Source organism: Manis pentadactyla, chromosome 10 (assembly GCF_030020395.1).
Source record: "Manis pentadactyla isolate mManPen7 chromosome 10, mManPen7.hap1, whole genome shotgun sequence".
NCBI lineage: Eukaryota > Metazoa > Chordata > Mammalia > Pholidota > Manidae > Manis > Manis pentadactyla.
Window position 1 is genome coordinate 8,308,299 of NC_080028.1, and position 14,940 is coordinate 8,323,238.

Consider the following 14,940-nt stretch of genomic DNA (forward strand, 5'->3'; position numbering starts at 1 on the left):
TGTCTTTGTTATATTTTCATAGATATATGTTGTTTTGGGAGGAGATTTCCGCTGCTCTACTCACGCCGCCATCTTCCGCCCCCTTCCCATATGAATTTTATAATGATTTTCTCTAGTTTGTTGAAGAATGCTGTTGGTATTTTGATAGGAATTGCATTGAATCCATAGATTGCTTTAGGTAGGATGGCCATTTTGACAATATTAATTCTTCCTATCCATGAGCATGGGATGTGTTTCCATTTATTGGTATATTCTTTAATTTCTCTTAAGAGTGTCTTGTAGTTTTCAGGGTATAGGTCTTTCACTTCCTTACTTCTCATTTATTTTTATTTTTAAAGTAAGTATATATAATTCGCAAAATAAAATGTTAAAAGATAAAATGCTAGTATTCTATAAGTAAATCACAAAGTTCTCTGTGAGTTCAGTAAAATTTGTTTTAAATCTGTCATGTAGCATAATAAAAATGGATACTGAGAAGAGAAAAACCTTAATCTTACGTCAGGTTTGAATTTAAATCAATCTCATCTCTAAATTCACCTAAAACAAAACACCCACTCTATTCATCCACTGCCTCTGTTTAATTTCTACTCAAACTGTTTGCATCATTAGTAATTCACTAACCTTGGAACTGCTTTCTTCAGAAACTTCTCCCTCATTGGTTTGCATGGGAACAGACTGTGCAAAACTCTGCAGAAACACAAATACTGCCTAAAAGAAGTAAGAAGAAAAAAAATAGGTGAGGCATTCAATACGAAATTTCATCTTTTCAAAGATTAGATGGAAGCTGTCTCTTAGACCACAGATACTGTGAAGCAATGACTTTAAGGAAAGTGTGTGTGTGTGTACATGTGTACAGATGTATATATACATGCACCTTAGGTAAGAAAAGGAGGGAAGGAGGTTGGGAAGGAATTTCCTCACCTTAGGGGATTGTTAGGGAACGTTTAAGACATTGGGGTATTAAACACTTCTAGATTTCTTTCCTCTTTTTATTTGACTTTCAGCAATTCACATGGTATGAACACTGACCCTTCAAAAAGGTCACCCACCTAAGGGAAGCAGTGGACCAGTTGTTACGCTGTGGCAGGTCATACTACCTCGATATGAGGCTAGGCTATTAAAACTGACTGGGTTTCTTGGGCTTAAAATTTATGTTCATGTTTATAATTTATTCATGGTATTCTGTAACAGTTTAAAGTACACTCTATTGGTTGATCCCATTTTTTTATCTGGAGAAAATTTGCTTAGTAACTAAATGTCAGTTAATTTACTTTTACATGAGAACAGGCTATTCACCGGGGAAGACAATAAAAAGTAGTAATTTTCCTCTAAAAATAAAATGAGACAAATAAAATTTTGTTAAAATTTTATGAATTAAAACGTACCAAAAGGAAACTAATGAAAGTTCACGCAACATTCAAATAAATTCATTAAATACTTAATTTTGAGGAATAATTACTCAAGCTGACACAAATCTCCATTGTAATACAGATGCAGCTACTTTAAAATCTTCCAAATACTTTAAAAGAATCATAGCTACAGAAATGAAATCTAAAAAGATGTTTGATAGTGTATCTTCTTTGCAGGCAGAGAAATCTCTTTTATGTATGCAGTAGCTTGGGGGCCTGGCAATCTGTCCCTGGTGTGGGCTTCTCAATAACCAGCTGTAAGACCTAAACCCAAGAAGGCACTTCTGGGAACCTGTTTTCTCCCCTGTTGGGTGGGAAAGAGGTATCAAGATCTACTGTGCTCACTTAATGAGGTTCTGTGGGGAACGGATGGCAAAATTGGTGCAGGGGCAGCTCTCTTATCAACCTCATTCACTCACTCCCGATGAACCCACACTGCCCATTGCCTCTGTCAAACATCTGACTGACACTCTCAGCAAGTCAAACAGGCTTTCTCTAGTTGTTTTTGTCCCGCAACTGCTTATGACAGTTATGCAAAAACAGAACTGCTCTTTCTAAGAAAATGACATAGCACTGGAGAAACTCAGTAACGTTGCTGAATCACTCTGTGTACACCTGAAACCAATATATTGTATATCAACTATACTTCAATAAAAATCCACCACCACAAATACTTAATAGCATATCTAGAAAGATTTGGTACGCAAACTGCTCCACAAATGTCTTTAAGCTCTCATTTCTTCTTTAGTGACATGGAGATTGCATTTCATAAAGTATGAAAGCCACACCACAGCTGATCAAGAAAGATGCCTCAATTATTTCTAGGCCATTTCTACTTGAATGCGCCAGAGAAGAGGAAGGCTTCTTCTCCTCCCCTGAGGTTTCTCTCCTGGCTCTTCGCCACCTCCACACACACTACCCCAGAGGAGGTACAGGATCTTACCTGAACGGTAAGCTCAGAAGGAGGAATCAGGTGTATGAGCTCAGCCCCTCTCTCTTTTGAAAGCCAGCTGGGAATCCCCAGGGACCATGTATTCTGTGCCCACAAATGCAGGCCCCTCACAATTACCTGTGACTAGGTATGCCTGTTGAATGCTAAGTTTTAGTATTAAGTTCACTTGCCTGTAGGTGAAAGCCACATTCTCTAATATAGCTTTATTAGTAATAGAGATGTTATTTTGGTCCCCAAATGAGCTGTTCTTTTATTTCTCAATTGGTATAGAACTCAAGGGAAAAGGAGTGCTATTTATTGGGTCTCCCAAAGACCCTATCATTTGGTGCATGAGCCTATAGAGTCTTGATAAATACACATGAAGTAAAATCTGGGGGGTAAAATACATGTAGAATTTCTGAGGCTTCTGTTGGGGCCAGGACTTTGAGCCTTGGTTTTCACTGAGGGGGCAAAGTGTTTTGACCTTCTAGAAGTTAACATTGGGCCACTGAGTTTTTACAGTTATATACTAGCTTCTAACTATTGAGGTCAAATTAGAAGTTTATAAACCATAGGCCACACTGTATTTTGACCTTAGTGGTAACTATAGTTACAGCAAACTTGTCATTCAGGTAAATGGCTGTTTCTGAGAGACAAGACTGCATATACCAGGCACATAAAGCCTTAGCTAATTCTTGGGGGTTTTGCCAGCTTCAGCAAAGAAACAAGCCACAGTTGGTGGTAGTGGTGGTACAAAAGCTCATCTAAATGTCAGCCATGCAACTGGCCTCAGCATAAACTGGCCATTCTGGCCAGGCAAGCAAATGCCAGCTGTGCTGGCCTCAGCAAAGGGAATAGGGCACTAGCAGGCTTGGGTGGTTTCAAAGTACAGAAGGCTGCTACCCAATCTTGAATTATGCAGGCACAGCTTATCCTAAGCAAGCATGGAGGAGGCAAAGATTACACTCTAGGGAAAAGAGGCTTTCTTCATATGGGCCTTTTAGATATTAGTGAGTAGAGCAATTATTTGCTGATCACTTAAGCTGCAAAGCAGCTGAATTTCAAACAGCACTTGGGCTACAAAACTAGTGAAGTTCTGTGTTTAAATTGTTTGTGCTAGGCTTACATAGGCAATTCAAAGGGGAAATGGAAATTAAGCAGTTTGTCACTATACTTCATAGAAGAAAGGAATGGAGGCAGGGATGCAGAGAACTTAGAGAGGAAGGGAGGGAACTGGAAATTGGGACTGCCACTACGATAAATCCCTAAATTTTGTAAAAAGGAGATGACATTATAAATATTAATCTTTAAAAGAGAAGATAGTATGCATTGGTTGGGTTTTTACCAGATATGGTAAAGGCACAATTCCAAAATTAACCTCCCACTGGCAAATTTTTCCAAATTAGGTGCAAGTGTCCAAGTCATGGACTCTGGACCCTGGCAGGACAAACTGGCTATCCTGGTGAGGCTCACACCAAGAGGACCTCACCCACCTTCACTCCCTCAGATACCAATGTGTCTCTGCTACAGTCTTTGGCAAGACTGAGAGCTGTGTTCCAAGAACATAATTCTATCAGAAAGACTGCTCTTGGGCTGGAGGTAGGCTTACTTTCTGAATTTAGTGGCCATGGAGGCAGTGCTGAAATGATTTTGCTTAGTCTAGGAGTTCATATAATTTATATACTATTCTGATCCATTTAGAATTTTTCTGGGAACAAAAATCTATTTTACCCTCTACTCCCAAGAGAATACCCAAGAAAACAGCGGTTGGCAGTACAGGGTTGTCCTCATGGAAGTGGGAGCAGGACTGTCTCAAAACCACCTCTGTGCAAAGGGAAGCTGACCTAGAGTCACTGCTTAAGACCAGTGCACTAAGCAACAAATGCTGGCATGTGCTAGGAGAGAAAGCTCTTGCCCACTCTTGACACTTTCTTCCACATGGGGCATCAGTTTACTATTCCTGGTCTGAACATACCCCTGATTCATGTTGTCAGGGCTGAAGTGACTTGTCTGATCAGTGAGCTGGAAGAAGAAACTGGACTTTAGTAGTCCAGCCCTCTCTCCCCTTTTCCCTGGGGGTACCTAGTCTGCTCTGCTCTTCCTTCTTCCAGGAGGTGGGTCTGTCCCAGGCCAGTGCTGCTTTTGAGTTCTAGTTTAGTACTTTGCTCTTAAAGATAAACCAGTTCTCCTATGTCACTTTATTAGTAATCAAAGTGAAATACTGACGTCCACCTACCTTATACCTTCATCCTCTAACTGTTGGTTCAGAACTTGGGCAGTAAGAGAATATTTTTTATCAGGACCCCTTCAATTCCAACTTATATCTGAAATTTATCCTTTTTAGAATGAAGTTCAGTTTTCTGTATTATTTTTATCACCCCAATTATTCCATTACCGTAATATTAATAACATGCTTTTACTTCATAAACTTTTCAACTCCTTTCCTAGTTATTCCCACTGCACACACTGTACCCCACTCAGGAAAATCTTTCTATTCTCTCCACACAACCTGCTGATTTCTATGTATGCAGTCCACACCCCATTCAAATCCCTTCCTTTCACCACCAATCCACATCTCTGTCCTTCTACTAGCCAACCAATTTTTATTTCTAAAATCTTTCCTGATTAATGCCATATAATCTGCCTACTTATTATATGCCACATCAATACCTGTTTTTCCATTTGTCCTTTAATTTGCTCTCATTAATTTTGTTTTGGAGCTATCTTTAATATTTTTTAATGTGTCTCTTGAAAAAGCCTTGATGACATTCTTGTTTGGAGGTATGGCTTACAGATGTGTCTAAGGGCCTAAGTCAGTTTAAAAAAACATTTTTAAAATTGAAGTATAGTTGATATACAGTATTATATTGGTTTCAACTACACAACACAGTAATTCAACAGTTAAACACATTATTAAATCCATACCCCATCTAGTACAGTTACTATTTGTCAACATAAAAAGATGCTACAGAACCACTGACTATATTCTCCATGCTGCACTTCCATCCCTGTGACCAACTTGTAATAATATTGAGATTTTGTGCCTCTTTAGTCCCCTCCCCCACGGTAACCACCAGTCACTTCTCAGTGCCTTTGAGTCTACTGCTGTTTTGTTCATTGTTTAGTTTTGTTTTTAGATTCCATATACAAGTGAAATCATATGGTATTTGTCTTTCTCTGCCTGGCTTATTTCACGTCGCATGATACCCTCTAGGTCCATCCATGTTGTACTTAAGGGTCTAAATCAGTTTTACTGTCCTTTTGATAGTTATGAGAATGTCAGGAGAATAAAATAGGCAATGCAAAACTATACGGTTAAGCTAGGGCTTCCCCTGGGGAAGTGACAAGGGCCCAGTGTATCGATGCTAACAGTGATGAAAAATTCAAGACAAAGTCCACTTCTGTGAAAATCAATGGGAGGGGTGAACAAGTGGTGGTAAAGCTGTCACAGATGATGTGATAACATGAGCATGTGATTTCTGCTTCAGCACATCATTTCACCTCAGAGCTGTCACCACTTTGCCAAATGTGGTCAGTGACCAATAGTCTTAACCTGGCAGTCACATACAGACAGGGCTCAACAAATGTTAATGACCAAATATGAGTAATGGCACACAGCATCTGTGCCAGGCCTTCTCTAAAAATTGGCAAATATGTTAATATTCTCAAAGCCCTCCAGTATCCACACCTGTCTCTCCACATCATTGCCCAGGCCTCTTGGTTCCCTCTATCTAGCCATTATAAAATACAACTTCACAAATATGCCACATTGTTTCAAGTTTTCATGTTTTTTTTCATACTACTCCCTCTTTTCCCTACTTCTCCCTCCCCTGGGACTCCTCCAGAGAATACCCCATCGACATTCAAGATATCTTTATACATTATTTCCTGGCTCATCTCTAAGCAGACCTGCCAACGATTCCTTCTTCTGTGTCTCCAGTGGATCCTGTCTGAATTCTATTATAGGATCTGTAACATTATTGGACTTATTTGCTTATAAAGATACCTCCTCTATTAGACAATGAACTCTTTAATATGAGACAATTCTCTCATTAATCTCTGCATTCAGAGATTAAAATTGTGTACCTGGCATTTAATAGGTAGTCAATAAATTTCTATGTAAGAATAACTGAAGTAATCAACTAAAGTTCTTTTTATTCAAATTGCAATATCAATTCAATAAATATTCACAGGCTCCCAGATGGTGCTGGACTAGTGTGGTGCACTAGAATGAGCTTTGGCTTTAAAGGAGCAGATTCATTTTTCTTTGTCATTTATTAGCTGTGTGATCTTGGGCAAGATACTTAACTTTCTAATGTTCATTATTTTCATCCATAAAATCAGTCAGGAGGAGGAGTTACAAAGATTAAACTAAATAATACATGTATAGCACTCAGCAAGGTGTCCAGGAGCAGCCAACAGGCACTAAAAACGGGTCCTTTTCAAGAGGTCTCAAAAGTTTATACACTAGTAAAGGAGATATGAATAAATAATTCTCACATAAAATAATGAATGCTTTATTACAGTAATAATAGCAGGTGCTCCAAGAACACAGATGAGAAAGAAATTCTGCCACGAGAGTCCGGGAGAAGGGGCAACAGGAAAGATACAAGAAGGAAAAGTTCAGAGAGCCTGGGGGCGGAGCCAACATGGCGGCGTGAGTAGGACAGTGGGAATCTCCTCCCAAAAACATATATACTTTTGAAAATACAACAAACACAACTAGCCCTAAAAGAGAGACCAGAAGACGCAGGACAGTGGCCAGACTGCAGCTACACCAGCGAGAACCCAGCGACTGGTGAAAGGGGTAAGATACAAGCCCCGGCCCCGCGGGAGCCGAGCGCCCCTCCCCCCAGCTCCCGGCGGGAGAAGAGCAGGCAGAGCGGGAGGAAGACGGAGCCCAGGGCTGCCGAACACCCAGCCCCAGCCATCCGGGCCAGAGCGCAGACACAGTACATGCCCAGGGGGCCCTGGATACTGGGGGAACAGGGAGTAAGACCTCTGAGCGGGTGCTGAAGCTGATGCCCCTGTGACAAAGAAAAGCGGGGGCTTTTTGAAAGTCTTAAAGGGACAGGGACTTAACAGCTTGACGGAAACAACCCAGGTCACAGTACAGCAGCTGGAAATTACAGGGAAAACCGGGTGCACTAACCCCCTGGGCAACAGCTCTGAGACCCCTCACGGAGGCAAACAGTCAAGCAGCCCCCCCATCCATTACCCCACCGAGCACTGCGAAAGCAGAGAAGCAGCCTGAGACAAATTCCGCCCACAGAAAGGGAAATTTCTCCCTTCCGGCCAGGCAAGACACAAAGACCCACTCTACACGCAATTACCCAACACAAGCCACTAGGGGTCGCAGTTGTCCCTGTAAAGAAAGGCCAGTAGCAAGTGAAAATTTTGGCCCTCCCAGCTGACAGTCAATAGCACCTGTCAACATGAAAAGGCAAAAAAATATGATCCAGACAAGACTAACCCAGACAGCTTCGGCATCTGCTACATCTTCCCCTGAGAAGGAACCTGGGGAGATAGATTTAGCCAGTCTACCTGAAAAAGAATTCAAAACAAAAGTCATAACCATGCTGATGGACTTGCAGAGAAATATGCAAGAACTAAGGAAGGAGAATTCAGAAATAAAACAAGCTCTGGAAGGACTTCAAAACAGAATGGACGAGATGCAAGAGACCATTAATGGACTAGAAAACAGAGAACAGGAACGCAGAGAAGCTGATGCAGAGAGAGATAAAAGGATCTCCAGGAATGAAAGAATTTTAAGAGAGCTGAGTGATCAATCTAAAAGGAATAATATAAGAATCATAGGTATTCCAGAAGAAGTAGAGAGAGAAAAGGGGATAGAAAATGTCTTTGAAGAAATAATTGCTGAAAATTTCCCCAAACTAGGGGAAGAAATGGCCTCTCAGACCACAGAGGTACACAGAACTCCCATGACAAGGGATCCAAGGAGGGCAACACCAAGACACATAATAATTAAAATGGCAAAGATCAAAGACAAGGACAAAGTATTACAGGCAGCCAGAGAGAAAAAAAAGGTTACCTACAAAGGAAAACCCATCAGGCTATCATCAGACTTCTCAACAGAAACCCTACAGGCCAGAAGAGAATGGCATGATATACTTAATGCAATGAAACAGAAGGGCCTCGAACCAAGACTACTGTATCCAGCACGAATATCATTTAAATATGAAGGAGGGATTAAACAATTCCCAGACAAGCAAAAGTTGAGGGAATTTGCCTCCCACAAACCACCTCTACAGGGCATCCTACAGGGACTGCTCTAGATGGAGCACTCCTAAAAAGAGCACACAACAAAACACCCAACATATGAAGAAGGGAGGAGGAGGAATAAGAAGGGAGAGAAATAAAGAATCATCAGACTGTGTTTATAATAGCTCAACAAGCGAGTTAAGTTAGACAGTAAGACAGTAAAGAAGCTAACCCTAAACCTTTGGTAACCACAAACTTAAAGCCTGCAATGGCAATAAATTCATACCTTTCAATAATCACCCTAAATGTAAATGGACTGAATGCACCAATCAAAAGACACAGAGTAATAGAATGGATAAAAAAGCAAAAAGCAAGATCCATCCATATGCTGCTTACAAGAGACTCACCTCAAACCCAAAGACGCGCACAGACTTAAAGTCAAGGGATGGAAAAAGATATTTCAAGCAAACAACAGAGAGAAGAAAGCAGGTGTTGCAATTCTGGTATCAGACAAAACAGACTTCAAAATAAAGAAAGTAACAAAAGACAAAGAAGGACATTACATAATGATAAAGGGCTCAGTCCATCAAGAGGATATAACCATTATAAATATATATGCACCCAATACAGGAGCACCAACATACCTGAAACAAATATTAACAGAACTAAAGGAGGAAATAGAATGCAATGCATTCATTCTAGGAGACTTCAACACACCACTCACTCCAAAGGACAGATCCACCAGACAGAAAATAAGTAAGGACACAGAGGCACTGAACAACACACTAGAACAGATGGACCTAATAGACATCTACAGAACTCTACATCCAAAAGCAACAGGATACACGTTCTTCTCAAGTGCACATGGAACATTCTCCAGAATAGACCACATACTAGGACACAAAAAGAGCCTCAGTAAATTCCGAAAGATTGAAATCCTACCAACCAACTTTTCAGACCACAAAGGCATTAAACTAGAAATAAACTGTTCAAAGAAAGCAAAAAGGCTCACAAACACATGGAGGCTAAACAACACGCTCCTAAATAATCAATGGATCAATGACCAAATCAAAATGGAGATCCAGCAATATATGGAAACAAATGACAACAACAACACTAAGCCCCAACTTCTGTGGGACACAGCAAAAGCAGTCTTAAGAGGAAAGTATATAGCACTCCAAGCATATTTAAAAAAGGAAGAGCAATCCCAAATGAACGGTCTAATGTCACAACTATCGAAATTGGAAAAAGAAGAACAAATGAGGCCTAAGGTCAGCAGAAGGAGGGACATAATAAAGATCAGAGAAGAAATAAATAAAATTGAGAAGAATAAAACAATAGCAAAAATCAATGAAACCAAGAGCTGGTTCTTCGAGAAAATAAACAAAATAGATAAGCCTCTAGCCAGACTTATTAAGAGGAAAAGAGAGTCAACACAAATCAACAGTATCAGAAATGAGAAAGGAAAAATCACGACAGATCCCGCAGAAATACAAAGAATTATTAGAGACTACTATGAAAACCTATATGCTAACAAGCTGGGAAACCTAGGAGAAATGGACAACTTCCTAGAAAAATACAACCTTCCAAGACTGACCCAAAAAGAAACAGAAAATCTAAACAGACCAATTACCAGCAACGAAATTGAAGAGGTAATCAAAAAACTACCAAAGAACAAAACCCCCGGGCCAGATGGATTTACCTCGGAATTTTATCAGACATACAGGGAAGACATAATACCCATTCTCCTTAAAGTTTTCCAAAAAATAAAAGAGGAGGGGATACTCCCAAACTCATTCTATGAAGCTAACATCACCCTAATACCAAAACCAGGCAAAGACACCACCAAAAAAGAAAACTACAGACCAATATCCCTGATGAACGTAGACGCAAAAATACTCAACAAAATTTTAGCAAACCGAATTCAAAAATACATCAAAACCATCGTACACCATGACCAAGTGGGATTCATCCCAGGGATGCAAGGATGGCACAACATTCGAAAGTCCATCAATATCATCCACCACATCAACAAAAAGAAAGACAAAAACCACATGATCATCTCCATAGATGCTGAAAAAGCATTTGACAAAGTTCAACATCCATTCATGATAAAAACTCTCAGCAAAATGGGAATAGAGGGCAAGTACCTCAACATAATAAAGGCCATCTATGAAAAACCCACAGCCAACATTATATTGAATAGCGAGAAGCTGAAAGCATTTCCGCTGAGATCGGGAACTAGACAGGGATGCCCACTCTCCCCACTGTTATTTAACATTGTACTAGAGGTCCTAGCCACGGCAATCAGACAAAACAAAAAAATACAAGGAATCCAGATTGGCAAAGAAGAAGTCAAACTGTCACTATTTGCAGATGACATGATACTGTACATAAAAAACCCTAAAGACTCCACCCCAAAACTACTAGAACTGATATCGGAATACAGCAAAGTTGCAGGATACAAAATCAACACACAGAAATCTGTGGCTTTCCTATATACCAAAAATGAACCAACAGAAAGAGAAATCAGGAAAACAACTCCATTCACAATTGCATCAAAAAAAATAAAATACCTAGGAATAAACCTAACCAAAGAAGTGAAAGACTTATATTCTGAAAACTACAAGTCACTCTTAAAAGAAATTAAAGGGGACACTAACAGATGGAAACGCATCCCATGCTCATGGCTAGGAAGAATTAGTATCGTCAAAATGGCCATCCTGCCCAAAGCAATATACAGATTTGATGCAATCCCTATGAAACTACCAGCAACATTCTTCAATGAACTGGAACAAATAATTCAAAAATTCATATGGAACCACCAAAGACCCTGAATAGCCAAAGCAATCCAGAGAAAGAAGAATAAAGTAGGGGGGATCTCACTCCCCAACTTCAAGCTCTATTATAAAGCCATAGTAATCAAGACAATTTGGTACTGGCACAAGAGCAGAGCCACAGACCAATGGAACAGACTAGACAATCCAGACATTAACTCAGACATATATGGACAATTAATATTTGATAAAGGAGCCATGGACATACAATGGCAAAATGACAGTCTCTTCAACAGATGGTGCTGGCAAAACTGGACAGCTACATGTAGGAGAATGAAACTGGACCATCGTCTAACCCCATATACAAAAGTAAACTCAAAATGGATCAAAGACCTGAATGTAAGTCATGAAACCATTAAACTCTTGGAAGAAAACATAGGCACAAACCTCTTAGACATAAACATGAGTGACCTCTTCTTGAACATATCTCCCCGGGCAAGGAAAACAACAGCAAAAATGAACAAGTGGGACTATATTAAGCTGAAAAGCTTCTGTACAGCAAAAGACACCATCAATAGAACAAAAAGGAACCCTACAGTATGGGAGAATATCTTTGAAAATGACACATCCGATAAAGGCTTGACGTCCAGAATATATAAAGAGCTCACACGCCTCAACAAACAAAAAACAAATAACCCAATTAAAAAATGGGCAAAGGAACTGAACAGACGATTCTCCAAAAAAGAAATACAGATGGCCAACAGACACATGAAAAGATGCTCCACATCGCTAATTATCAGAGAAATGCAAATTAAAACTACAATGAGGTATCACCTCACACCAGTAAGGATGGCTGCCATCCAAAAGACAAACAACAACAAATGTTGGCGAGGCTGTGGAGAAAGGGGAACCCTCCTACACTGCTGGTGGGAATGTAAACTTGTTCAACCATTGTGGAAAGCAGTATGGAGGTACATCAAAATGCTCAAAACAGACATACCATTTGACCCAGGAATTGCACTCCTAGGAATTTACACTAAGAATGCAGCAATCAAGTATGAGAAAGACCAATGTACCCCTATGTTTATCGCAGCACTATTTACAATAGCCAAGAATTGGAAGCAACCTAAATGTCCATCGATAGATGAATGGATAAAGAAGATGTGGTACATATACACAATGGAATACTACTCAGCCATAAGAAAAGGGCAAATCCAACCATTTGCAGCAACATGGATGGAGCTGGAGGGTATTTTGCTCAGTGAAAGAAGCCAAGCAGAGAAAGAGAAATACCAAATGATTTCACTCATCTGTGGAATATAAGAACAAAGGAAAAACTGAAGGAACAAAACAGCAGCAGAATCACAGAACTCAAGAATGGACTAACAGGTACCAAAGGGAAAGGGACTGGGGAGGATGGGTGGGTAGGGAGGGATAAGGGAGGGCAGAAAAAGAGGGGTATTAAGATTAGCATCCATAGCGGGGTGGGAGAAAGGGGAGGGCTGTACAACACAGAGAAGACAAGTAGTGATTCTACAACAGGTTGCTACGCTGATGGACAGTGACTGTAAAGGAGTATATAGGGGGGACCTGGTATAGGGGAGAGCCTAGTAAACAAAGTATTCGTCATGTAAGTGTAGATTAATGATTAAAAAAAAAAAAATGCAGTTCCTATGTGGTGACCTCTAATGAGTTCTACACAATGATATAAAGGACATATAAAAGTGTAGGCAAAGGGTCTGTTTGTGTTTATACAGAGGATCAAAGCCTAATTTGGCTTCCCCGAAAATGAACTAAGATACGATATGAAAAAAAACTTCCAACATCAGCACTCTCGGGAAGACTCATGACAGAAGATGATCAGAAAAAAAAAAAAAAAAACTTCAACAAAGATCCACGCACTGTCACAGGTGTAGATGCACTCATCCCACCAGTTCCTGGACTTGCCATGGGAAAGATGAAGGAGATATCTAAGCTGGCCTGTGCATGCAGTAAAACAAAAATTGGACTGGATCTATACTGTTGGAACTCAACCAAGAATTAGGAGAAGTGCAAATTGTAGCACTCCAAAATCTTACAACCACAGACTATTTATCGTTAAAAGAATATATGGGATATGAACAGTCCCCAGGAATGGGGTGTTCCAGTTTATCTGAATTCTCTCAGACTGTTTAAGTTCAGTCGGACAATATCCACCATATCATAGATAAGTTTTCACAAATGCCTAAGGTGCCTAACTGGTTTTCTTGGTTTCACTGGAGATGGCTGGTAATTACAGGTATGCTTTGGTTAGGTAACTATATTCCTATTATGTTAATGTGTGTGCACAATTTAATTAGTTGTTTAAAACCTATCCATGCTGAAGTTACTCTACAAGAAGATATGTCAAAGAAATAATCAATCTTCCCAGGTTTTCCTCCGCCTGCTACTTCTATAGCTTTTCTTCTTCCTACCTAATCACAACCTTTAAATAGAACTCGTGCCACATGTCGAATTTACCGAGTATCATAATTCTTCCAAGTGGTAAAGACACCTCAAGACAAATGCTGGGCATAGAAGCCACAGGGCATAAATATGCAAAGAAGTAAAAAGCTAACCTTTTCAAACGATAAGGCTTCTCTCTCACTTACCAACTTAACATTTCCCTGTATGGCCCCGGAAGATGACTGGTTAGCCAGAGACGGGTAAGATTCCTCAAGGGAGGAACAACCTAAGACAGGCACAGTCGCAGGGGGCCATCTGGTGAGAAAATGGGGAGCAGCAGAGGTGAGGCTTAGAACCTCCCCCCTCATGTTCTGAGAGAAATCTTCTGCATACGTGGATGTTTATTGCCCTCGTCTAGCGCGGATTAACACATAGTCTACAGGCACACACCTGATCATCTACATTTGCTCTCTTACAACACTAAACTCTGTTTTCTACCTTTATCTCGTATCTACCTACCACTTCAGCATTTTATTAAAAATAATAATAATAGAGAAATGTGGTATCCACATATAAATCAAGTTTAAAAATCAAATGAATATTCATATTTGAACTGACTGTGTATAGTTCATAATGCATGAACAAAACCGAAAGCTTCTGTGATGACAGCCCTTGCACTGTTCACCATGTAACTTATTCATTATGTAAGAATTTGTACTCCATGTAAGAATTTGTTCGTTATGCATCAGAAGATTGGAGACTGACGAAAATTAGGCTTGGGGTGGATTAATGATTGTGCATTGAGTATTGACCCCCCTATACAGAAATTTATTGTGGTTAACAACTATTTGATCAATAAATATGAGAGATGCCCTCACAATATATATATATATATATATATAAACACACTTCCAATTGTAAAATAAATAAGTAACCAGGATGTAATGTATAGCATAAGGAATATAGTCAAAATATTGTAACAACTTGGTATGGTGATACCTGGTACCTAGAATTATCATGTATATAAACGTTGAGTCGCTGTGTTGTACACCTGAAACTAATGTAATGCAATGCTGTTGTCAACTACCCTTCAATAAAAAAATAAAAAATAATAAAAAAAATAAAAAAATAAAAAAAATAAAAGAAGGAAAAGTAGATAGCTGCTTTCATCTTTCCT

At 39.7% G+C, this 14,940-nt stretch overlaps 1 protein-coding gene across 3 annotated transcripts in view; it reads right to left on the reverse strand.

The window, feature by feature from the left end:
• The window catches only part of TNRC6B (trinucleotide repeat containing adaptor 6B), a 282,415-nt gene that overhangs the window by 190,976 nt on the left and 76,499 nt on the right, over nt 1-14,940 (reverse strand). For all 3 annotated transcript variants that reach the window (XM_057486340.1, XM_057486341.1, XM_036931424.2), the window contains exon 3: nt 622-708. In XM_057486340.1, the coding sequence (XP_057342323.1) occupies nt 622-708 (87 nt within the window). The remainder of the gene's footprint in view (nt 1-621; nt 709-14,940) is intronic.